General features: G+C 37.2%; 2 protein-coding genes across 10 annotated transcripts in view; one reads left to right on the forward strand and one right to left on the reverse strand.

Moving 5' to 3' along the window:
- LOC110835194 (GTPase-activating Rap/Ran-GAP domain-like protein 3) overlaps positions 1 to 27,049 on the reverse strand; it is a 245,277-nt gene that overhangs the window by 54,537 nt on the left and 163,691 nt on the right. The window contains exons 1-2 of one of the 9 annotated variants that reach the window (XM_087351120.1): positions 25,343 to 25,512; positions 21,758 to 22,141 (exon numbers count right to left, since the gene is read on the reverse strand). The exons of 6 other annotated variants lie outside the window; for them this stretch is intronic. In XM_087351120.1, the coding sequence (XP_087207246.1) occupies positions 21,758 to 22,008 (251 nt within the window). In that variant the 5' untranslated portion in view covers positions 22,009 to 22,141; positions 25,343 to 25,512. Of the gene's footprint in view, positions 1 to 21,757; positions 22,142 to 25,289; positions 25,513 to 27,049 lie in introns of those variants that run through there. 2 more of the 9 variants (XM_022075158.2, XM_022075159.2) reach the window with 2 other exon arrangements.
- LOC110835201 (uncharacterized) lies at positions 7,269 to 11,601 on the forward strand. Its single transcript, XM_022075174.2, has 3 exons — positions 7,269 to 7,341; positions 8,354 to 8,456; positions 10,169 to 11,601. Exons 1-3 carry the CDS (start codon positions 7,301 to 7,303, stop codon positions 10,424 to 10,426), a joined length of 402 nt encoding a protein of 133 aa, XP_021930866.1. The 5' UTR covers positions 7,269 to 7,300; the 3' UTR covers positions 10,427 to 11,601.

The following is a 27,049-nucleotide window of genomic DNA, read 5'->3' on the forward strand; positions in this document are numbered from 1 at the left end:
GATGTAGATTCTATTCAAACAAGAACGGGATGTCGGAAGGTGCTTGGTGCCAAGGGTTATGACCAATCGAAATCCATAAGAAAGCTAATCTAGCAGATGACTCTTAGTCGGTTAATGCATAGTATACATTGTGGCAACACAATATTTTCCTACTGAGCGTTTGAAAGAAGATCAGGACAAGAGACCTTAACATAACTCAACATAAAAAAATTTGGAAGGCATTCAAAATTCATCCTGTATTAGACCGACTTGTTATACGGTTATTTGCTTGCAGTCTACAGAATTAGGAAGTTGTCACTAGCAACTTAGTTTAAGTGCTATGCTTCTTCCTCACAGCCCAACACAATTTCACTAATGCACATAACAGCAGTAAAAGCAGAAATAACTATTCCGAATGAACACGCAAGCATGGAGTTTGGATCATCGCAACGCCCAAGTCATAATTAGACCCACATTAACACCGCCAACGCCATATCCAGACTCGCCTGCCGGAGCATTGGCTTAAAGCACACCAGGTACAGTAGGTACTTACAGTGAGTGAAATTTTTAGATGGCACTGCAAGTTATGTTGAACTACCTACAAATTTAATCGTTAACACCGGCTAATAAAACTGGTGATTACTCAACACAGAAGTGTCCACGCTATAAAGCTGGTAACTTGGGATGTTAACAGAGTTTCTGCGAGGTTTTAGGTCAAGATTATCTCGATGTAAGGCTACCCTGACTTTCCGTAATTTTCGTCATTCAAACCAGACACATTAAATAAATAGGCTACGACAACTTTCATAATTATTCTCCTGTAGCAACCAATCACGAAGTATAGAGATTAAATCTATTTTACCTTTGGAATGTGCCGAGTTCGAATCTCGACCCGAGAAACGACTATTATAACAGAAGCTTACTGTGATATTCCTCAGTTCATTCAAGAAAAGGCCACAACAGTGCCTTTGAATAAACCACTAACGTTCAGGTGAGCTTTTAGGTTCCTACGGCAGTGAGTATGAAGATGATTATCTTGTGGGATGTCAAATATTACAAATACTACGACGGAAAGAAATGACTGGATTAAACATGGAGACTTGAACTACTCTTCGTAGAAATAGAATAAAAAAATATCTTGCGGGTCTGCGGAGAGATTCATCTGAAAAGTTTGCAACTTACGGCTTTACTCTGCAGCTCCAATTGTTTCTCCAGTCACTGTAAAGCTCAGTTACACCTGACGGTGGATTTTTCCATACGCAGCTGTGGAGGGTGTAAGTAGGCTAAATCGTTTAAGTCTCTGTAACATAATGTTTCTGTTTATGCCCCCACCCCTCGGTCACCCTTTTTTCATCTCTATTTTTACGCGGTCATCATCAAAATAGATGGCAGAACAATGATTTGTGCAGAAACGGAACTGTTTGCTTTTTAGAATTCATAATTAGCTCCAAATTATATGTTAACACGTCATCGTGGTGTCACGCAAACGGTACGTACGTTAGACATATAAACATTCTACTTCCTGTTCTACGTAAGACATAAGGTCAGCTGAATTTGCACTTGCATGGTATCGTATCTTGTCACGAAACTAAGCGTTAATAACAAAACCGAAAAAGACTGTATGATTGAGCTGGGGAAAACTTAAAGGTCTTAAGTCACTTCACCCGGTTTCTAGGCTTAGACTCAACCCTAGGATCTCCAGAGTACGTAGCAGCAACGCCAACCATTCGGCTTCAGCCATCGGTTGACCCATATCCATTTGCTTATAGAAATATCGCAATCATATTTAAAATGAAACACGTAAAGCGATATAGGAATACGTACATATGTTCTTCGGAAGCTTCTGTTATCGGTATTCCATTCCGATTTTATGGAAGAACTACAAGTCGTATAAAATATATTCGCCACAAAATAAATAAGACAAAACATTATAAACTACACGCTACATGGTCCGACTATTCAATTCAGAATATTTTATAATCTTTTCATGTCTTCAAAAGTAATGGATAAAAATAAACTATATGTAGGTGGATAACGTTCATTCTAGATATCATATTTGTATAAACTTCCTCCATCACTCTGACGCAAAACCAGCTAACAGCGTGGTGATTTTTTGGGTTCTCAAGGCGACTAGTACGTTCCAAAGACTGTGAAAGATATGTATGTTTTTGTTGATTAGAATCTCTTTTGTTTTACAAGCGTGGCAAACAATACACTTCCAGCAATACGCACCACTGAAAGAGCTTCCCCCATTCTTGCTAACATCTGCCACCTACATTTTGTCACCTTTATTTGAAGTTCAACGTACACACCTATACAACAGGTGCGAGTCTGACGAAAGCCAAACACTTTCATACTGACACCACGAGGGTGTATAACCCCATTATTCTTCTTTAACTTCATATCTTTATCCAAAATCTCCAGCTACATGCCAGAAACACAGACTAGCCTTTTTATGCCTTCAGAACTCATGAGCTTATGTATTTTTTATCGCCGTCAAGTCTCCATTATAGCACGCTGTATCATAGGAAATTAATTCGCCACAAAACATTTTGATCTGAGAGAGAATTACAACTTTTCAAACTGAGTATCTTTCAATCATCTGAAGACTACTGAAGTTTAGCTTAGCAGGTAAGTTATCTGTTCTAAAAGTGACAAATTACATTCCTGGGATAAACAAACAAAGAACACGGGGAACGACAATACTAAATTAATTCTCAGCAACTCTAATTAGGAATGATAATAGTAACAATAAACTGGAGACAGTGTAAACTGAAATTATAAACAATTGTCATAAACCTCCACCTGGAATACGCCATTTATTAGGATAATGAAATAATCATTGATAAGATTAATTGTAGCAGGATGCAAGATACTAAAAAACGTAAAAGTGAAATAACAGAAACAAGATGAAGAGGAATGTGGAGAGAAGGGAAAACATAAGAACGAAGAACTTCAAGTTTCATTACTTCATTCCATTTTCTTTCAAAATTATTCTCAGAAAATTTTAAGAAGCCGAATCTCTTAATGTTGTCGTTGCTACCTCCGTTAATGCTTAGACATGTTTGGCAAAAAGGATTGTCTCTTTCGAGTATAATTTTGTGATACGCAGAAGTGTTTAGATTGAATATATGAATGTAGTTTTGTTTTGTTTTGTTTAACGTATATTTATTAGTTGTTTGCCTGCCATATGCTTTTTGCTGTTGGCAAAATTTCTAATAAAGGAATTCAATTATAGAAAATGATAGCTTGTAGGACGCACAAAGCCACAGTCGTTGGGAGACCAACCCATAGGGAAATTCTGAGGTCACCCACACTTCCACGACTCAATCAGAAAGTCATGTCATGGGTGACATTCTAGACGTCGTCTGAAATATTCTATGAATTCTACTTCGTCATTCTACACAATATGGGGTTGGTATGACTAGATATTATTCTATTTCTGCTTTCTTCGTGTTGTATTCTTAGAAACATTACCGGCCGAGAATAAAGGAGTCCATAGATGTCTACACGGGAAGATGAAGAATAAGAATTTCGGTCTTCCGTGTGATCCAAAAACTTTTTTTATAAAGCCTGTGGCCTGATTTACCGTTAGATTTTAGAGGTTGAAATTAGTGATCTGTATTTTAATATTTTGTTTTGTTTCTTGGTCTAACTATTATTAACACCAGCCAAGCTCAATATTTATATAACAAGAATGGAAAGGTGTATTTATAGAAACAGATTAGATACATGTTTTCCAATCAAGTGTAGCTTACACGTATCATCGTAGTGCGCTACGCTCTTTATGGTGCAACAGACTCCCGATTATCCGGGTTCGGTTGGAAATATAATTTCCTTGGTAATCTAAAACCCGGACAAACAACAAAAACTAAAGAAAAACACGCAAATATAAAAAATACGTAAGTTTATTTACAGACATACATGCACTCGATACTCAGTCGCTAAATGTAAACAACTCCTAGAACAGTGTTTTGTTTGAATAAAAATTTTGTTGGATATTTGCCATCGTATGGTAAATAAAATATAAAACGTAAAACGACGTTTCGGAGATGGGGCCCTATCTCCGTATTCAGGTGCCTACTCAGTTGGGTCCACTAGATAGAGCTTATCCCTATCTCCGTATTTTGTTTGCCTTTATCAACAACAGCACAGCTTCGTTCGGAGACGATTAATTAGAAAAATTCTCTAAGAATCCCCAACAAAAGAACAACAGCTCCTATCACACTAATTTATCCATACATTTCACGACGTGGTATATATGAGTTTTCCGACGAAGGTTAAATTGATTCTAGGGTCGCACTTTACTGATAGTTGTCTTTCTATAAACAGAATTTGTAGTGTGACAAAATTGTGTCCCTCAGATGTATTGGTATGAGGAACCAGATAATTCTAAGAACTGTGATAACGCTTCGTTTATCATCACCCTAATGCATCTGAATTTTAAACAAAGCAGAAATTCTGTAACACTTTACAATAACATGTCCAGAGAGCAGAAAACTGGAACACATGAGTGTGGAAAGTAATGCAGGTTAGCGAAGCTAGGCATCAGTTTATTTATTTGTGATTTACATAACGACGCTATCAGTAGCTCACTGTACAGCGTAGGATGATATAATGAATCTAAAACGACATGTAAAGAAACTTTTGTGGTCTAATTTAAGGAAATGCATTTGTCTGTGTGGACTAAGGAGAGCCATGAAACATGATGGCCGGTATCCGTGCCAAGATTAGATCCCGGGATCTCCCGAATACAACGATGGATTACTATTCACTCGGATGCGACATTCACTAGGCAAAAAAGAAAAATACAGACGCGCTACAGAAAACATATTACCGGTATGGAGCCTTTTGTCACTGTCTGTCACAACATGCCAGAAAAGTATAATGACAATGCTTTATTTCCGTCTCTCATGCTGAATGTATCCATAGATTTTGAAATCGACCAAGATTCGACGTGTACATCGACCAAGAGACAATGAGCGACTTTCTTAAGAACATTTCAGTTCGAAATTACGGCAGTCAACTGTCATAGAAAAAAAGATTGTAGTCGATTTATGATTAGGTTTAGGTGAAGGGTATAAGTCAGATGGTGAATACATGGGGTGGGGATCGCTCTCTAAGGGTTGCAACCGTGGCATGCTGAAGACAGCTTGCGTACCTCTTTGATCCTGAGGGAACTGCAGGCAGTGCTACAAGATCAGGGAGAAGACTAATTGCAGGCCACTTGAAATTACCCGTGCGTCGTACTGCAAAGACGTCTTCTATCGACGTCAAGTCTCGGTACTAGGAACGAATAATTATCACTGAATAATATTAATATTCGCGTGTATTTACAACGTAATAAAACATTATGAAAGAAGAAACGTTTAATTATAATAAAATAATTTTAAATGCCGTTATATTATTTCTTGAATTTATTTTTGGAACTTATTTATTGAGCACAATGTCAAATATTCAAATTATTATATCTAATTTGTTTTATTTTAAATATTTAGAAATATGTTTTAGATAAATTATTTACATAATAATGAAAGAACACTTGCGTCACAGATATCCTCAAACATTTTCGATGGTCCAGACTCAAACAAAATAAAGAGCTTAGTATTAGATCAGGCTTGGTTCAGTACACTACATTAAAGTGTATGAACGAGTAATTTGCTCTCATTACGAGAAAATTACAAGTTTGAAAAATAATTGACGCGGTAATACTTAATGGGTCTCCGAAGAATCATTACAATAATTTGCTACCTAGATCGGACTCTTGTATAGTCCTCTGTCGGTCATTTACAGAGTTCTCAAAAGTGTGAAATGGCAGTCTAAACAATCTATCAAAATTTTTACGCTGTACCAATAAATAATTAAACCGAGTCGCTGTAACTAATTCCGAAAGTTTTGTATATTTTATATACATTAACTCTTTTAAAACGAAGATTAATTTCTTACGGCTTAATAAAATATAGCGTCTTTCAGTTTGATTCGGATATTCTCATATCTCTCCCTTGCTATCAACAAATAAGTACGCTAAATTAAAAAGTGTAAGTGATGATGAATTAATGGTCTTGGAGAGATCATCAGTCCTTGAACCGAGAAACTGCATTTCTTACACTTCAATATGTCAGCCCTGGGGAAGTACGGATTTAATTAAGTAATCTAGAAATGTCCGTCTCTTATCTAAAGAGGAAATTTCACAGAACGAGAGCATTCTAATGCCACTGTCATCAACTGTGCTCCAGATAGAAGCACAGCAATCCTGTTGAGGTTCTTTTGATAAACTTTATGGCCCTGTGGTTTATTTCATCATCGTATTCCGAAGGGAAACCACCGCTTCCTTGTACGAGGTGCGATCGGAAAGTATCAAGACTGCGCCTATAAAAACCCGTACACTTATCTCAGGTATTAAATTCATCCATCACCCTCGAAGTAGTTCCCCTGGGAGTGAACACAACGATCCCAGCGCCGCTGCCAAGCCTGGAAGCATCCCTGGAAATCTTTCTTTGTCAGCCTGTCAAGCACCATCTGCGATTCTGCCTGAATCTCTTCTATCGTCTCAAATCTCCTTCCCTTTAGCTGAATTTTCATCTTTGGGAAGAGGAAGAAGTCACACGGCGAATAAGGAGGGTGCGGGATGACGGCCATGGTGTTTGAGGCCAAAAACTGCCGAACTTTGAGGGCGGTGTGCGCTGGCGCGTTGTCATGATGCGTCGCATGTGGAGTTCTTCCTTTAGAATCAGCTGACAGGTCCCATAGCCTATCCCAACAATGTCGCACAAGTCGTTGATGGTACGACGTCGATCTTCGTGAATGGCCTGCCGAATCTTCGTAACATTTTCGGGCGTTGTGCTCGAAGATGGTCGTCCAGAACGCTCGTCATCATCGACAGAGGTTCGGTCATTTTTAAAACGTGAATGCCACACAAAAGTTTGTGCACGACCCATTGCGGACTCCCCAAATGCTTGCTTTAGCATTTCATAGGTTTCCGTAGCCGTTTTGGCGAGTCTTTGGCAAAATTTGATGCACACGCCATTCCGAAATCGCAGGAGGGTCGGTGTAATGCACTACCAAAACGCCCGTAACTAAGAAACAAATGCTAATTCGATGATGCCGGCTGGCACACTGATTCACTATGAATGTAGGCCGCACCCCCTAAAGGCAGAAGCTCGTACTACATCCGGTTCGCCCGATATTGACACAGTCTGGAAACGTTCCGATCGCACCTCGTAAAACAAATGGTTTTTAAAAACCTGGCAGATTTTTCCTTAACTTCGACTATATAATGTAGACGCAGTTACATGAAGATGCATCACACGTCCTGTGCTTGATGTGCAATATCAACACCTGGTATACATCATTATTCTGTAGGTAAGCGTCCGACAAGACGATTAAAAATTAATATACAATTTTAACAATATTATGTATAATTTTCTCTATAAACATCTGACTTCTATGATAAGAGGTTCGCATTTAAGTTTAAAATTCATCAAAATAAACTAATTACATATAAAAGCTTTAGATCCTCAAAAGGTATTTATTCTAAAGTAACACCACGCCATACGTATGTCTACAAGTAAGCATTTTATATACTTTATTCCAAATGTTTATATGCAGCTACGAACACGCCTGTGCATGAAATTTATTATAAGCACATCCAAGGAGAAAAAAAATTAAAGTATGATTTCTAATTTCAACATTCTGAAAATCGGTTACGACCCAAAATTTGCATTCTCGAAGGATAAATGAATTAAATTACTGAGAATCTTATTTAAACTACGGTACAACGCTATTATATCCAGTCACAACAATTGTGGTAGCGTCAGATAACCTCTATTATTTATGAATTAAACATTTAAATACAACAACCTGTTACATTTTGGATTTTGGGTTCTGTATTCCACAGAATTATCGACAACGGTATAAGAGAGCGGGTCATAAATGACTTCTGATTGGCACTTGAGTGAAATCAGTTCGAATCCAAAACAATAAGCAAATTTTGAGATAATATTAGAATATCTGGGATTATTTCTTCCTCCCAAATCCTTCCAGACGCATATTTAGTTACTAATAACATCATTTCTAGCCCGATGTTACATAATGTCTTCACAGTTAATGTATCATCCCAAAATATGGCGAGACAATCGGTACCCGTCTGTAGGATATGTAGGCCAGACTGTCTAGTGACTTCAGCTTGGAGAATTAAGTCGTCGCAGACGTCTGATTGAACATCGTGTCATAACAAACAACTCCGAGCATAGTTCAGACTGCCAACGCGCTTAATATTACTTCTACTAATTGACCCCGAGAATACACGCTTAATTCTGACCAAGTGTTCCACTCACGTGCTGATAAACTAATCCGCTATCTGTGCTTCCTACAGCCAACACAACTTACCGCCCGCCATGAGCATCTCAGCGAACGTTATCATCTTCACGTGTCTCATCGCGTGCTTCACTTGTGTTCTGGCCTTTGGACAACCAACAGTAAGTAGTTAAGCCTAAGAGACGAAAGCCAAAAATTTTACCGGAAAGTCCAAACTAATAGAGAAAACGCCTGCACGAATAAATTACAGAGAAACGTTAACAAAAATTTAGTAGGAAAACATGAAGACAACATTTTTAAATACAAGTTCACAGATGGTAAGATTATATTAAAGCAGATATAAAGTGGCTATTGACTGGGCTAACTGATGGGCTCGTGAATACGACAATAAACATCTGATACTATAAAAGGTGGGAAACTTATTGAGTTACTATCATGATCTAAAGATGGTGTTTGCTGTTTTCGGTTAAAAATTTTGTTAATTATTTTCATCGGGAATTATGAATGAAGTTAATAATATGGTCATAGGCCTGTAACATATTTTAGAAATTGGTTGCTTGCTATTTTTCATATCGAATTTGACTTATTCCTCATTTAAGCTCACTGGAGATACTAATATATTGCCATTAAGTTAATAAATAAATAACACCTATATGTCATTATACCGAGACAAAATTAGTTTTTTCTACTTTGTAGTATTGTGTGACGTGTGTTTTATGGTGTGTAAAAACTTCGTGTTGGATGAGACGTTTATCAAAAACCGAATAACGCGTATCATCATCTTCATGTACATACAACGTACATAGACACACGAAACGTCATGCACATACAACACCATGCACAGGAGACGTTTATATCGCATTTCGAACCTCAGCTAACTGATTAACCCTGAGGAACAGAGTCCTTTAAAGCCTTGTATCGACTGCGCGCGGCTGCCTCGCGCACCTGTTCGTGCGCGGCAAACTCGTTCGTTCGCTCATTGTGCTCGTGGTTACCAGCATCGAGCGCGGCAGCCGTGTTCGGCTGTGATCGACGCTGTTCGTCAGTTCTCGCAAGATCATGAATACAGCACAGTGAAATCCCTTTGCCGCGGGACAAAGAACCGCTCAGATTTGGCTCGACGCGCGCCAAGTTCGAGCGCGGCATTGTTCGTTCTGCCACGCGTGGCAACATGGTATCGACTTTGCGAGGCAAAGCAACGAACATTGCCTCGCGAGGCAGCCGCGCGCAGTCGATGCAAGGCTTAAGAGAAACCGAAAGTCGTCCAACTGTCAATAAATTCCCCGAATTTTAAGTAACTCGAAAATTAAAACCAAAACGTTTATTACCACATAAGAATGTTACATCGCCGGTTCACATCCCGAATCAAACTAATTTGGTTCTCTAAGATAAATTTTAACATTCTCCTACTGACTTTTAGTTTTTTCCGAGAGATCTATTCGTTTCAGGTTTTCCAACCATAACCCTTTAGCATTCCTCATCTTCCCCTGCGAGCTACATGTACCGCCTGTCTAATCCTCTATGATTTGCCGATGCTAATGATGTTTGATAAAACTTATAAATAATGAAACTCCTCATTATGCAATTTTCTTTAACGTCCTGACACTTATTCGTCTCAGGTCCAATTATCCTCCTCAGTACACTGTTTTAATCAGTCCTCCTGCTGTATAAAATTGAGCGATCAGCCACGTACTTTCGTAGCTTCATCTCCATCCAAACAGAGCTCGGTAACCTTCTGCTAGGAAACTGGTGGTCTCGTGACGACGAGAAAGGTCCCTGCCACCGCAGGAATCGAATTCGGTAGTTCGAACCCGTAGCCCCAGAAATTACGTATATACAGGATATGAAAACTATACATTTTGTATACTTTCAGGGTGAACGCGGGCGTCGATCCATAGCTCCATTACCACAGCAGCCGGACCCACAGAGTAAAGGAAATGTGAATGTTGACATTCACCGGGAACGCGGAGTGGGGACAGTGGTGAGCGGGCAAGCGGAACGCAACATTTACCAGAGTCCGAACGGGAACACCCGCGTGGACGTGAACGGCCACTGGTTCCGAGTGTACGACGGTCCAGCGCGCGGACAACGCAACCACGGCGCGGGAATCAGATTTTCCCACCGCTGGTAAAACGTGTCCATTAACGGACGCGTTTAAGCTATGCCGTTTCTGGTCCGCAAAATTCTTACTTCAAGATACACATGTGGAGGGGAAGAGGAATGCAGTACAAAAAGCGGAGAATTGAAGTAGAGAAAAAATTAACAGAACAGTAGTGGAGGAAAACCGAAGCAGGATTGACTAGTCTGTTTACGTTCTGACCACCAGCTGCTGGTGTATCTGAAAGCGACAGTTCCCAGCAGTGCCACCGAATGGCTAGCAATTAAAATGTCATGCTCATTACAAGGCGCTTCGAAAACGTTCACTATGATCTTTAATGACACTACCCTAGTTCCGAGGCAAGAAAGCTGATGTCCGGGCGAATGTCGGCATAATACCTTGAAAATGACATACTTTTTTTTAAAATCCTTTCTTGGTCATCATTTAGAATTGTCCTTATATTCCATCAGACACTATACAATTGACTTTAAACGGGCACCGTTAATCAATGCAAGAGCAGGTTAATGCAGTTGTAGCCTGCTATAATATCCACCGTGTTACAGTCTTCCTTGATTAAAGTCTGTGGTGCGTTCGCCTCTCCAGGCGAATACCGAAGAAGTACTCAGGAAAATCCCGGTCGGGTCAGAACGTAAGCCTATCAGAAGCAGAACGTGATACACAGTCCGCTTAATAAAGTTAAGAAACTGCCAACTATAAACTCCCTTTTATTTGGTAATTGTATTTAAGTGACGAGATTTTTGATCAGTCATTATTACTGACACATAAAGAGATCAAGACAATCTAATGCAGTGTTTCTTGATCTATCTGCTTCTGCGAAAGCCCTTCCACAGAATTATCTTATATATCCTGATTAAACAGAACACAGACTAACCCAAATACAGACAGACACTCTTGTTTTTATAGTGTGTTTTTACTTCAGTGTAAAAGTAAAAATGCGACAAAAGCTTTAAACTCTCAGTAATTCAGCATAGAAAATAAAGAATTAGAATCTATATAAATCATGGACCCCCTAGAAACGGCATTCTAACCTCCTAGCGATATCGTTAATTAAAAAGTACTTATTAATTAGCTAGTAAGAAATAATTGTAATTTCATTTTACTGTAAAGTGTGGTACTATAGAAATTTATTAAGTGACTATTGCCATCACTATAGCGGAGAACATTAAAATTGATATCTATTTTGCTAATTCCGATATACATCGATTAATTGCTTGTCCCATGAGACCTTAACACATCCATCATTCCCGCCTTGATGTGTGTGTCCACTGAATATTTACTGCACAGATAAGCACAGCGAATCGGCTTCCTCCTGTTAACATTTAAGCTAGTTCAATCCAATTCACATTCTCACACTGTGTGCATCTAAGATCCATAATAATATAGTAGCCCACACTTATTTTTAATAAATAACATATCGATTTATAAGTTGAATTCCCGGACATATTTATGTGTTCATTATTTGTCCAAACCACTGCAAACTCGTCGATGTTGGTCTTCTGCGTTGTAATGTCATTCGGACTTGTAGACTGAAGCCATGAAGATGGAGGTAGTATGTTCTACCTACAAGTCCACACGGCATCACAACCAAGATCAACATCAATATCTTCACTGCCTGAAACATCACGCAGCTGTATTGTAGCCAATTTTAAGAACCATGCAATTCCAATTTCCAACCCAGGAACCCCATTTCAAATTTTTCAGCTACCAGTCAGACAGACGAAGATCTTTAGTTACAACCTGCAAATGCAGGCGCATGCCGTAACAGACCAGTTGATAACAAACTTCACGATAAATTTAATCTTAAAGTAAATACCTTAACGGTGTTTCCTGTTTTCCGCGATAAGAGAAATCTATCGCATGATTATAAATGAAACTGAAATTGTTAGGTTTTATACGAATAATAAGTAACAAGAAATGCTAATGAACTCCAAATGAATTCTTGGTACGTTCAATACGTGTCGATATTTTCAGAGACAACTTTGCATACAAAGACAAGCGTCTGGAGGCAGCAGCAGCGATGTAGCATCCCACACACGTCTCTGCCCTTTCTTATAACCTCACTGTGACTTGGAAGGAAATGTGTATAATCAATCGAAACACGTATTCAAAATTCGTGAAGCCCACAACACAAGAGAATTCCAGACACGTGTTTCACTTCAACATATGAAGACCGAATATCAAACAGCGTGGCAAGAGTTGGTGGATTGAATAAGCCTGGGATATTTAACGACACTGATTAAATGACAGAGACTATACTGGGTCGGATGAAATGGCAAGATGGTCACGAATAGTGATGTTGACGGAAACTGTAAGAGAAATACAATTTAATTATTCGTGATTTTCCGTCTAATCACAATTGTATATAAATAAAATTTATACATAAGATATTAAAATATCATTTACATATTTGGTACATATTTATATACAATTGTGATTAGACGGAAAAAACACGAATAATTAAATTTTAATTCACAATATGACACAATTATATCAACTTATGAGAAATACAAGGAAAACGTCGATCAGAACAGCAGATAACAAGGTCGAAATTCGAACTGTGTACCTCCCGGTAACGATATGAGCGTCAGCGCTACTGAACGTCATTCCATACTCAGGAGTATTTGGTTTCGAATCTCATCCCTGAAATCGGCATTGCTGATCAAGGCTTTAGAAGTTTTTTTAGTCACTCCAGATGAATACTGGTATAATGTACTATGCCAAAGTGGACGTGATATATTCCGATAAAGGCCAAAGATTATCTATAGAGGTTGTCTGCAGAAACGCTAACTAAAGTCTATGGGTAATAAACTAAGGTTCTCAAGGCAGAAAAACTTCTGTTTTGATTTCATAGTTTTATAACGCCGTGTTGACTTGCAAGCAGATGCTAACGTTTCGGTGAAACATACTGCCTTTATCTTGAGGGTTGAGACTAAGCTAGCATGTTTCATTGAAATGTTGGCTTCTAGCTAGAAGTCAACACGGTGTTGCAACCCAGAAGAATAACATCGACAATAAAGTGACACAGTAGCAACGCGCTTTGCTGAATGAATGTTTCCGTGACTCGCCATATACTCATTCACCTTGGTTAGGATATTAGAGTAGTTACTGCAATAATTTTACTGTGACTCACAATGTTTATATAGTCAGCATTCATTCATCTAGAAGTTCCATGTCTTATATTCAACTGAAGATAAATACTCACCTAAAACGAGAAACAAACGAGATAAATATTAATGCACCCCACTATTTGAATTTTACAGGAAAGCAAATATTAGCTTTAGTGATTTACTTTCGACATAACTTCCTTGTTAAATCGGCTACACTCTATTCGCTGCCACTGTATTTAATGTGCTGTGGGGTCGTGTTGTTTCAGAGTAATCTTTATTCAGAAGTCTAATTTAACAATTAGATACATCTTGATAAACTCTTTGTAACAGGAATGCGTGTTCTCCATTCAGTTATAATATGTAGGTTAGGAAGCATTTCCTACCCCATGTATATAGAAACTTTTTTTTAATGTTTTGGTTCCCAGAACATGCCTTTAAATTTTCAAAAAATACCTTTGACTCACTCTGTATAGCATCAAATGAGATGATGACAGTGAATAATGAATTGGAAAAGATGTGGAAGGAAGCGGTCGTGGCCTAGTTTAAGGTACTATCCCGGTATTTGCTTGGAGGGACTGAGAATATGTCCGGTGTAGGACCGACTAGTTAACAGAGAATACCTTAAGGATTAACTTTTTCAGAATTAATTTTAAATTTGAACAGGCCATACGATCTAGTCAGCAAAACACAAGGAAAACAATGTACAGCTACGTAATTGAATTACAGGAACATAATTCTACTTTACGAGTACTTATTTAAGACCATAAGCGTAACACAGAGGGAGAAGCAAGTCAATTTACACAGCCACAAATGCAGTCATGGGCTTGTATCGCATCTGTTTCTGTTCTGTAACGTATTCGCCAGCCATCTGCATATATACACTGAACATTAATCTATTAAAGTACAAACGTTTTTAATATTATAGCATGAACCTGTATCGTATCTGTTTCATTAACGCATTCTCCAGCAGTCTGCACACAATTGTATGAATCTATTAAAATACATAACGTTTTAAATATAATATGAATTACATATTTTACAATTTTCTCTAAATGTGAAGGAAGATTTGTGTACTGAATATAAATGGCACACTTACAACGTTCAAATAAATATCAGCACAGGGGCTACTATCATTTCTCGTATAGTTACGAATGATTTGTATATGATAATTAGAAGCCATAAAATATGCCCACAACTCTGAGCGCGAGATGTGGACGTTTTACAACGGTGCAACACGCCAGTCTGGTGTACAGTGTGTGCTGGATTCCTCCGTGTCATTTATGAGTTGTCAGTTTTTGACAGAATATTAATAATTTTGACGTTGCGATCTGCAGCCGGAAGACATTTTATCTTTGTATACATGTGTGTAAACTATAAACAGTTATTTTAATCCTGCAAATAATTTATTGATCTGTCAATAAATAGCATTGATATACAGAGACGAAATTCCTGTTCCTGGGATGTAAAATGTTAAATTCCATAAAAATTCAATTACAACGAAAATAACTCGACATGTAGCCTGAGATCTATAGATCATTTAACAACGCTATTTCAGCAGCAAAGTTCGAATCCAGTAGGAAGATGATTACGAAATTTGGTTATAAGTATTTAGAAAGAGGTGGTCTATGTCTCGTTGAAAGATACTAATCAGAACATATCCTCTTTCTGCACGCACTTCTGATATCTTACACTTCAATCGTGTGTCACAGCATGTAAAAGAGCTGCAGGAAATGAACTGGACTGCAGATGAAACGTATGTTCAGTTTCTGTTACCGGATTTAAAGCGTGACGCCAAGTCTTCGTCTTTATATCTCTGACGTCACTGTCAACCTAGCTGGCAGGTCAGCGTCCAAGGAAGGAAGGAAGGATGTGTTGTAGATTACAACCCACTGGGGAGAAAGAGGAAACTAAATAATCATCTTAATCTTTTGATATACGATCATGGGTTTCACAGTGAATCCGATGTGTAGGTGTTTAAATCTGTTTCTACAGAGCTCAACACAAAATAAAAGGTTATGTTCCGTATAAAACACACTCTAAAGCTAGAAGTGCTTGCCGGAATGGTTTGAATCGGATGTGAAAAAATTTAATTCCTCATTCTAAAACACACTCTGCTCTTCAGGATGCATAGCTGTAGAGTAGCAAAGTCTGTTGTGTGATAAGATTTAAACCAATCAATGACAGTTATCTGTACATGTAATATGCACTTCCTCTATGACCTTTACAACTTTCATAAAGGTTAATGTGAAAACAAAGAGCTTCTGGTGTTTTTCCTCATTTTAATTATGTTCTATTGAATATTATGGAAGACCAATTGGCCCTGAGCAAATTTTCCAATCTAGATACTTTGGTGACATGGTGATTAATTTTTCAAGGAAGATAATGAGAATGGTGCACATCTGCATGACTGCCAAGTTTCAAGAGCGCACTGCTGATGTTTAACACTGCAATGCATCAAAACCTAGTTTTAGCGGAAGATGTCGAAACATGGCAACCTAACCTTACTTCGCCTCACTCGATTTAAAGACCGCTTTGTTTCAGCCGTAATGCAAATGAGCAGCTTCCTTAAGTAATGGACTACTTACGAAACTAACTAGTAAACTATCGAAGTAACTGACTATGTACATAGAAACGTAATTAGTTAGTTAACCACTCAAGTAATTAAGAGAATATCTACCTAGCTAAATGCCTGATTAACTGAATAATTTAATGCTGGTAACAAAGTCCTACTATTCTAATTTCCCATTTACTTGACAATTAGAGGTCTACAAACACGGTGACAAAGCCGATTCAGGAAATACGCGTGTAGTGTCCTTGCAAATAACGGCTAGCAATAGTCTGACAATGAAAATGTGTTTACATTAACATGTAGCGATTCATTACTTTTGAAAAAAATGCGTAAAACTAACAAATATGTGGTAGAAAAACGTGCATTACAGCGTATGCCTGCAATAAGTGCACGGAATAACAAGGAAACTCATTTTATATAGATACAACTACAGCGCACAATTTGTACAATGCACTATAATCGGAGTAAACGATGTTTCATTCATTCCTGCTCAAAAATTTGTCTTTGCGTCTCATTCTCAAGCAATGTATTACACTGTCGATAAATCGTACTGAAATTCACTCAAAGCCACACGCACGTCAATCAGCGAAAATACCGATCACCGACTTCAAACTGGCCACGAGTGTTTCCTTCCACATCCTTACATACTTTTATGATCGTATTACAATCTCACTGCACTACAGTAAATCTGTAGTTGAAACAGCGTATATAAATAACCCTAGAATAAATCCACCTTAAATTTACTGTAGTACAATGCCAAGTACACGCATCGAAAAGTCACATTTAATTAATCCTGGATTCACAGAAGCTGTGGTGTCTGAAACCGTGAATCTGATTCTATTTGAACACGGTGTTTGTGTTTGTGTGACAGACAAGACGAAAGAGGGAGACTGTGTAATGTCAGTCAACAGATCAAGTCAACAGGTTCCAGTAACTCGCTGCACAAACTGTTAATTAGATGTTTAAAAGGTTAAGAGTACATAGCTAAAACCCATACATCGCTACTTTAAGACTACCACCTTATATAACAGAAAACTATCAGAGACAAGCAAAAATATTCACTTTCCTAAGCACTTATTTCAAAGTGTTGCACAAGTAGATCACTTAAGTAAACTGAAACTGATATGCAATTTAAAACTCTTTAAAAGTTTGAACAAAGCTTTTGAATTATTAACAGCTATAGAGAATAATAATAATAATAAAAATAATAATAAAAATAATAATTTTCCTAAAATTAACGTACATAATCTCACATGTGCTTTTTCAGAAAATTGCCAAATATTGCCAACTTCCCTTCGCACCTTACTTATTTTTTATGCTTTATCTATTTCTTTCTTACCGTAAATCATTACTTTAATTATCAGTTTCTTTCTAAATTAATTTTGATGTTAAATTAAATTATTTGTTCGTTTATTTCCGCGCCTGTCTTGGGCATTACTCTGCCCTAGAAACTATTTAAACTTTCCAAATCTCTTATTACCGAATTGAGTACGCTATTGTGGTAGTACGGAATATAGATTCCGCTTTGATAACAGGCGCGGAGCCAGTCTGCACCTAAAGATTCAGTTATCCGACGCAGCAGATATCCAATTTACACTTCAAAACGGAAGAATTCGAAAATAAATCCCCGATAACTAAACCACGACGCTATTCCAGTAATTACATTTCATTGTACAAAGAACGCAACATTGCGTTTTGCATACAGCAATCCCGACGGGAGGTAGACAGTTCTGTCTTGTCGTACCACGAACCGAACTGTTTGTATATGGTTTCTGAGTGAAGTTCTCTGTTTTGAATCCCACCCCCTGCGCCTCCAATCACACACTTGTTGGCTAGCATCATTTCTCGTAGCACGTCACAGCAGTTTTAACAATACACTTTTATGTCAGTAGGCCAATATATGGAACTTTCGGTAAACAAATATATAAATTTCTAGCTTCGGCAGAACTGATCTAGACGTAAAATTACATTTTAAGACCCACAAAGTTATTAACTCTGTAGGATTTGAGGTTTCCACGGTGGTGAGTCTGAATATGGCTCATCGCCCTGATTACACTGTTCAACAAATTCTGGGTCATTTCTTGTTATGGGCATGAAAGTAAATTTACTTTATAGATTTTGGGGTGCTAAACACGGAAATAGGGCTTAAATTGGCAGATTGGATCTTGTTTTCGGAAAAATACTTTGTTATATTTATACAAGGTATTTTTTTTTAGTTATATGGCAGTAAGATGTAGCTACGAACATGCTTCTGTCAAACATGGCGTCTTTTCGCCTTTCGCTTGTATTTAGCTACTGGAGCATCCCTTTTCACCATCCAACAATAATCGGCTAACATGGCGGCAGATGAAACAGAGACAATTATCGATGTTGTCATTGCTGTAAACTACATATAAGCTTTTGTCCAACATTCTACTCTAGAGGTTAACTCCGCATGTAGATAAAATTATTGCAGGATTGAACAACATCGATCAGTTACTGGTCAGATATTCTGAAGTCATTTGTTACTGGTAAAGAAAGGATTCATTTAGGACGAAACTATTACACAACATTTTCATCGAAAGCTAATTGTAGCACGGACTGTCAGATGACAGGATGGTTAGGAAGTAAGAAATCGGAAAGAATATAAAAGAAAGTGATCGTGGCTAATTTAAGGCATTAATCCGAGATACGCCTGGAGGTATCGAGAGAAAACACAAAAAAATCCTCACTCAGAATAACCGGCCTCGGGACCAAGATTTGAATCTCGGGATCTCTCGAATATGAAGCAGAATTACTAATGAAAGGCGTAAGTCTTAAATATACGAGCACATAAACTCTGTTGCAATTTTATGGAGTATTATATAACATTTTATGCAATAAACTATTTACGAGAACATTTTAAATTTAATCTGAGCTTCGTGTTCAGTAGGGGTTAAATTACACCGATATAAACCAAAATTAAATTCGCGTGACTTTCACTTTACACACCAATACCAAATGTTACTGAAATCCGTAGAGTAGCTTCAGATACGAAATTTTCGGACAAACAGATAATTATATGCAGTTGTAATAATGTAGAACAATAATATTAATATATGTTATGCATCTGGCAATGTACGATGTACAATATTAGAAAAGTCTAGTATATTTAAGAACAAAATCTTTGTTAAATAACTTGAAAGACTTAGAGAAGAATACGGTGAACTAACAGATCAAAGAGGCCAAATGTCAACATTCTGGAAGATGGATGTTGGTAATTAAATTAGAAAAGCAACGTTCTACTCTGGACTTTAATCTAGATACCTTCCAACTTTTGATTCAGGCGCTCTGAGCTGTCTGAATGAATCCTTTCTTTCAGCTAAAATACGAGACATAAAACCCGTAGATCGTTTCACCGCTCTCGACACATGACTAAACCCCCAGGATACGCGTGGAACTGAAGTTGGTCTTATTGATCTCTCAACCATTCTGAAAATAATGGAAGAAACAAAAGGGAAGGCTTGCAAAACGAGGCTTTAAAACCAGCATACAAAATTCATATTAATCCTTTAATGTCGGATTATTCTATACCTACCATCACAACACAAATTTTAACACCACTTTCTACTGCTAACGAAGATCGTGACTTACTATCACACACACAAACGAAAACCCGTTCAGTTAATTTAATATAGTGGCACTTTAATCAAACTAAACACTAAGCAGGCTCAAGCAATCCAACCTGGTTAATTATTAAAAACATTAATTTTGGGACGACTCAAATGTAATACAGAGCAGCCGAAAAATACGTAGAGAATTGTAATTGGAAAATCATAAGGGAAAGGTTCACTTGTACGACGCAGACGTAGATGGGAGAATAATATTAAAATGGCTTTAAAGAAATGGTATATAAAGATATGGACTTAATTCATGTAGCTTATGTTAGAGTCTAATAGCAGTCTTTTGTAAACACGGTTAATGAACTTTCAAGTTTCACAAACGACAGGAAATTTCAAGACAAGCTGAGCGACTATCACATTATAATAATAATGATAAGGACACTTCTATGTAATTTTTATAACAACTGTGTTAGAATTGTAGAAAAAGTCACCTTCTCCAAATTATCTTTGTATTACACAAAATAACAGAATCCCTTTTTCAAGCGTCAACCGTTTATCAGTAACTTTGCAAATTTTATCTAAAACTTCCGTGCTTGGCGACTTTTTATTTAAAACAGATCGTTATTGGTCATCCGTCTAAACACACAGCAATCAGGAAGCCAACGCGTAACAGAACTATAATCCACGGACGACCACAGCTTCGACTTTTTGTCGTTATGCATAGATATAATTAATCATTCGTCCATTTTCAAAAGACTAATCAATTATTCAGTGTTAATGGCCTGCAAAAAACCCCCAAAAAGAACATGATGATACGCATCGCGAGACACTGATTTACGACAGGTTTGTAATATGGGCTACCACGGCAAAAGAGGTTATAGATATGGAGCGGTGTTTTTGGCCCAGTGCAAAGCTTAAATAAGATAGTGTTGAATTTGAATTGGTGCGTAGAATGTAAAATTGGCCAAGATTAAGGAAACAGAACATACCGAGTTTTTTAGCAATGCACAAACACAGATCACATATCAATAAATTCAACTTTTTGAGTTATTAAAATGATTCTTACTTTTGGAGTAAACATATTTTTCAAAGCATTCTTACCGATTTCGTATCCCTCATGCTATTTTATACGACGTAGCTAGGAATAACATTTTGCTGTATTTCGTTGAATATTCACATATCGAAAACCATCGTGAACAAATATTGTAAAGTTCAATCAAAGCTTCATGTAAAGTAGGAGCTATATTGGACCAAGTGAAATTGAATTCGGCACACAGAATTTAGTGCAATCTCCACCATCAAGTTCAAACGAAAGCCGTCGAGTAATTTAAAGCTAACTCACACAGAAGGACCAACGGTCAGACAAACAAACTGAAATTAACACTGTACAGACCACACAAAGACTACCAATATATGAACATTATTTCATTGTGCATTTATTGATGTTTAATAAACTGCATCTCTACTGAGACTTTACGTTTGCATAGAAATTAAGGAAGTGATCAAATTTTATTTTAAGGTAATATCGTAGCATTTTCATTTATTTGTTCTTGTATTATTTGTCGACACTAATCCAAACTCTTAGGTTATGCCTCGGTAAGGATCTTCAGTCAAACGTAATTTATATTCAATTAAGCTTTCTTTTTCAGCACAAGAAACATTGCGTGGAATAAAACAGGAAGATAATACAATGGTGTGCTTTGTTTATATTTGTACTCCATTATCTCTCGCAAAGTTTATTTTTGATTTCAAGTCCTTTGAGAGTTTGCATACGCAGAACACCACAATCGATTTTACGTTCGAGTTTGTATAGCCAGTCGCTAAATTAGCTTAAACGAAAATTCAATTTCACTAACCCAAACTAGGAGCCCGCCATCAACCCTAACGGGACGAGATGCCTCAACTCTGTGGCTGTACTAACTCAAAAAATATTTAGTTACCAAGAAGTAAAATTATAAAAGGAAATTGTTTATAATAGAATATCAGTATTCACCACCAATCATACGTACACTGGTTACCTTTTGTAATGAATACAATTTATAAATAACTTGCTACTGTAATAACACGACAGATAAACAACACTTACATTGCTGATGAAGCACGTCTTCTGTGAAGATTATAAAGATTTAATTCCCTTGATGCGGTTGCTTTGGAATCGAACCCAGGTCTGAGGAGAGGAGTGAGTGTATCCACACAAAGCGACCGAGATCTATCCCTCTTTGGGGTAACATTGTGCGAACAGGGTGGCGGTTGATGGCGTTCCTGGTCTTCCAGGATTTTCCTTCTCACTTTTTCACCACGCAGCCTTGCAACTAACTTCATGTCTACACACAGCATTCCTGATACTTCGCTTAAAACGTCCTGTCTCTTCCACTAGCCACACTTAATAACGCAAATCATGTCAACTGGTGTTTAGTTCAATATCAATCATTAAACTTATTTTTTACCAACGTTTTCAACTGTTCTATTCCTGTGGAAGAATACCCAGGTTAAAATGTGGTTTACCGATGTGTAAATTGCTACAGATTACGCCATAAAATTGTGTGTCTAATATTCTACAAAACTAATTAAGAAAACCATTGTATTCCTCAGTACTTCGTGGCAGATTCATGAAACAGTGTCTAAAATTAGTTCACAAAATTCTTCTATCACAAATTTTTCAGCTCATTATTCATTAATTATTCTATAATTCGACGCTGTTGTTAAAAAAATCTAACAACTGAATAAATTAAATACAAGAATCTGCAGTGTGATAAGTTTTTCAAAAATTGATTTGTATTTGCAAAAAATGAAAACCAAGACGAATGACATAAGACAATGAAAATCACACGTTTTGCAAATACATTTCTTCCCTTACAAACGTTCTGACCCTTGTTGCTTCTCATGAATAAACCTACGTTCAAACCAAACGCAGTATCATAGTACTAGACCATATGTCACGGGCTCTGTGTTGTATTACATCGGATTTGCCCAGCCATGTGTGTAAGCAATGTGCATACGTGTGATGTCACTTTCTAACGATGCCGCTTGTCTGTATGTCTGTCTTCTGTCCGCTGGATCGCAAACAATTAGATTCGTAACACCAAATGGCATGTCGGGAGAATTATGTAGTCTACCGTTATTGGTCCAAACAATTTCATACAACGTGAAACTACAATTTATCACCAACCTTAATAACTTTTAACACAAATTTACTCAGTTTTATTAGGTATAAATTAATTATTACTGCAATTCTGTACAATAAACTTGGATCAGATGGTATGGAAGATTAAAATGAAATAAAATCAGCAACAACGAATTATTCTTTGATCAATAAATGGATGCAAAAGAAAATATACGAACACTAAATTCATAAATAAGACACGAGCTGCATATATATATATATATATATATATATGTTTAACTAATAAAAATACAATAAACAGAACTGGACACAGCATTCACATAAAAATATCGGAACGATTACCAAAACAGAAATCGAATTACAGACCAGGAGGAAGACCAAGGTCATGATGAAAATAAAATTCGGAAGATTGTGTATCTAATCCTTGCACGTTCATAATAATGGCGAAGAAGACGGTTATAATACTGTGTACTCTTTAGAATGATATGCATTTATTGGTTAAAAGCAGTAACTTCTATCAAGGAAATAATTTATCTGTAAAAAGTCTTTAACCGAACGTTGCATTTGGTTAGAAATTCTGCTTCTTGAACTGAAAATCCTTGTTTCAATTCTCGACTCGGAAGCCGCCTATTCCGAGTTGTATCGACGTATCTTCTCAGTTTCTAAAGTCATTCTAGAATATAACTGTCAGTGCAGTGACTAAGAGCTGCGAAGTGGGAGCACGTGGAGCTAAAGACGGGCCTTGAATCAATACCTGAAGCTTATGATAATGTCAGGTTCACACTACACACAGCTGCGAAAGCTGAATCAAACGTGGGTTAATTATTCAAGACACGCAATGGGGCGGCCGTGTTATATTTGAAGGCAATGTCCCAGTATTTGCACGGAAAATGAGAGGATACAACCAAAACCTTCAGCTCTTCGAATCCGGAAAACATAAAAACAGAGTAGAACGCTACTGACATATCCTTCGATTTTACTTGACACCTAGGTTAATTTAACTACGCTCTATCGACTGTGTAGGTTACATAAAGTAAAAATCTAGGACAATAATGAATAATTAATTGAGGAGGATGTGAAAGAGAACGGTCGCAGTTTATTACAACATTCGTCTGGAGGCACTCAGTTTCATTATTTGGTTATTTAACAACAATATAGAGGGTACTGCCATAAAGTGTTGAATGAAATTATCACAGAGTGAATAAGTGAGTATACAGAAACGATCAGAATTTTAACCAGGTTACTCTAGATAGCAAGCCTATAAAGATGACGATAAACGAGATACTATATATAAAACAGATGAAAATCTTAATTTCAGATTAGTCAGTAAATTGACTATACGTAAGGGTTCTAAGATCGGGACAATATTCGGACATAACCTATCTCAGTGTTAATCTTTATAATCTATCAAATGAACATCAGTGGGATTAAAACGGCTAATCTACCATACAAATTCGTCGGATAGGTGGCTGATCTAAGGCACAGTCATTAGTCTATACAAAATGTAGGAAAATATACCAACAACTGATGGGAGGCAACGGATTCAATTTCTATCAGTATCTGGAGTGCAGATCACCACTAGCCGCCAGATAACATTGCATTGCACGTTTAATTTAAACTAATCTCTGTAACTAATGTGGCGTCCTTCAATACGATAAGTACAGTACTTGGTGCAATTAATTTCATTTAGACCTGTATTGCTTAGCAACCAACAACTTCACTGCAGAGCTCGATATCAGAAGATAATGAATTACACTTATGTATTGTTTCCTACGGAAAGTGTAAAGTGTTGCTTGCTTATTTAACAAGTTTACAACTGCATAAGTTACACAGATTACGAATATTTAGTTGATTATTTATTTAAAGTGTCGTTTATTTAACGATGCTGTCAGTATCTAGCTCCTTCAAATAATAGATTAATGTTAATGCATATTTTAATGACGTTCTTTCAACTACTAATTCAATTTATTATGCTGTGCACAACAACGTTGTACCAGATACTACGTCCATTTATCACAGACGAATTACACAAATAAATAAAATGAATCACCCAACTTTTAATTAAATAAATATAAATCAGCTTTCCCTCGTCCAAAGTTCCTGAAAATTTTACAGAAGGGTTAAACTATAGTAATTAAATAGTATAGTGGCCGACATTTGAAAGTAAACAATAAAGAAATATCACGCTGAATAAATTAAAGTGAAAACGAAAAAAAATCTGAAAAACACCAGTCCCAGTTTGGGTGTATCGTTAAATTCCATCCCAGCTCTACGGAGTTATGACTTTGTGTACGTGAGGTAAATAACCTACTTGCATAGCAACAATGGCAATTATTCCCTATGCTGTCACTATTTTTTAAACTGTCATTGTTTAAATGAATTATTTAATCTTGCAATATAACCTCATCAAGAATACGTTCTTGTAACTATGGGTACTACTTTTAACTATATTCTTAATCTCTAATCCAATTAATTAATATACTCTTATTTTTACATGGTAAATTTCTGTAGAACTGAAACACCAGTATCTGTTAAGTTTTCACTCACGATCTGCACACAAACACTAATTTATATGTGTATTTACTAAGAAAGTTTTAACATTGAAATCGGTTGTGTTTTGTTTACATAGTTACGATGAATCTTATGCATGACAGGACGCGGCGCTGCGGTCGATTCACCCAACATCTCGCGTGGATAGCGACCAACTGAGCTAAAGTTTTCCCTCAACTAGCAGCGCCACGATTTCAATATTCGGCCGTTGCGCTATGCGCAGACAAACATTCCCTACTACACATGTCAGCACGTCCCGTCCCCTTCTAAAGCCACCATGCAGTCTGAACTATGACTGCCACGACAATAGGAAATGTCTGAAATAGAACGTCGATTAAACAAAATCTGCCAACTGGAAAATCTACCTGGTTCAGAGAATGTTTAGTGACAAACGAAGTATACACAGAAATACATACACTTAAGTCGAATTAACCATTTAAATCCTAATTGTAACAATATGTACCATAAAATTTAACAATCTACAATTCTGAAATTGTCCCACAGAGTGTATTTATGGGTTTCGTATGGTTATCAGAAGAAACAAAGATATTTTCCGTAAACAGCACTAACGAGTTGATCTTTGTAACACATGTCGTGTTTTATTTCATGGGCAGAATGTTTAATTATTAAGATGAAGTTCAGCTTCAAAGTCAAGGAGAGACTGAGAAAAACACGAACTCACTCAAGGAATCGGGTATGTCCCAAGAGCTGAATAGGAGTAATAACAAAAACTCGCTATATGTGTGTATAGGCTATGTTCAAGCAACGCTTAATTTCACTTTCTGTTAATCAGTAATTATGAAAGCCAGTATGAATATAACTACTTGATCACCTCATAACGTGGGGGAGGGGGGGTGATATCCTACTGCTGGCCTTGTTTGAGGTATTTTATAGCCTAGCTACAACTTTTTTGCAGTTTCCATCAGTTCCTACAGAGTTCCGGGACAGTATCTTAAAACAGGCTACGACCACTTCCGCAATTATTTACATTTGACATATATAGAATGCCCCCAAAATATGTATAGACATTATAATACGGAACGTTAACCTTGGGTGTATATATTTCTTTGTAAATGCGATTATGAAATTTCGTATTTCACAAAAGCAAAGAATTTCTTGATCAACTAAGCGAATATCAACTTCTGAAGGATTCTACCCAAAAGAGTAATTTGCCTCCGGTTCAATTACTGAATGCAATCGTTTGACCTCTTTTTACAAAGGTGTTCACTGCTCTGCACGTTGCTTTTCGCACAGAGTGCTTAATGAAGAGCGATAGACCACTATCATCACCAGCTTCTAACCAAAAGTTAATCGGAAGTGCATAGTCGACAGACTTACGTGCCATCAGTTTAGCTTTCCACCGATGAATACTACATTCCAATATCCTGTGACGGACGTTAAGATATGAATGATGCACGCCACATCTATCACGCACATCATCATTTTCGTTTGTTGTGTGAGGCGGAAGCGATTTGCGGTTCAACGTTCTCGACAAAGTCATGTCCTTAAATCGACCGCGCGAAGACATAAACATCGACCACTTGGAAAGTGGGATCGTAGGTTTGAATCCGACGCGAGGCATTGATGCATGTCAGTATCCTTTTTTGTTCTGTTGTCCTATGTTGCTACAGGCATGGTATAACAGCAACAGCATCCTTCCTTCAATTATGTTATTATTTAAATAACCTCTACTAAAATAACAAA

The sequence above is a fragment of the Zootermopsis nevadensis genome, unplaced genomic scaffold (assembly GCF_977971745.1).
Source record: "Zootermopsis nevadensis isolate Lab colony 2312 unplaced genomic scaffold, Znev_1.0 Znev_ptg000002l, whole genome shotgun sequence".
Taxonomy (NCBI): Eukaryota; Metazoa; Arthropoda; class Insecta; order Blattodea; family Termopsidae; genus Zootermopsis; species Zootermopsis nevadensis.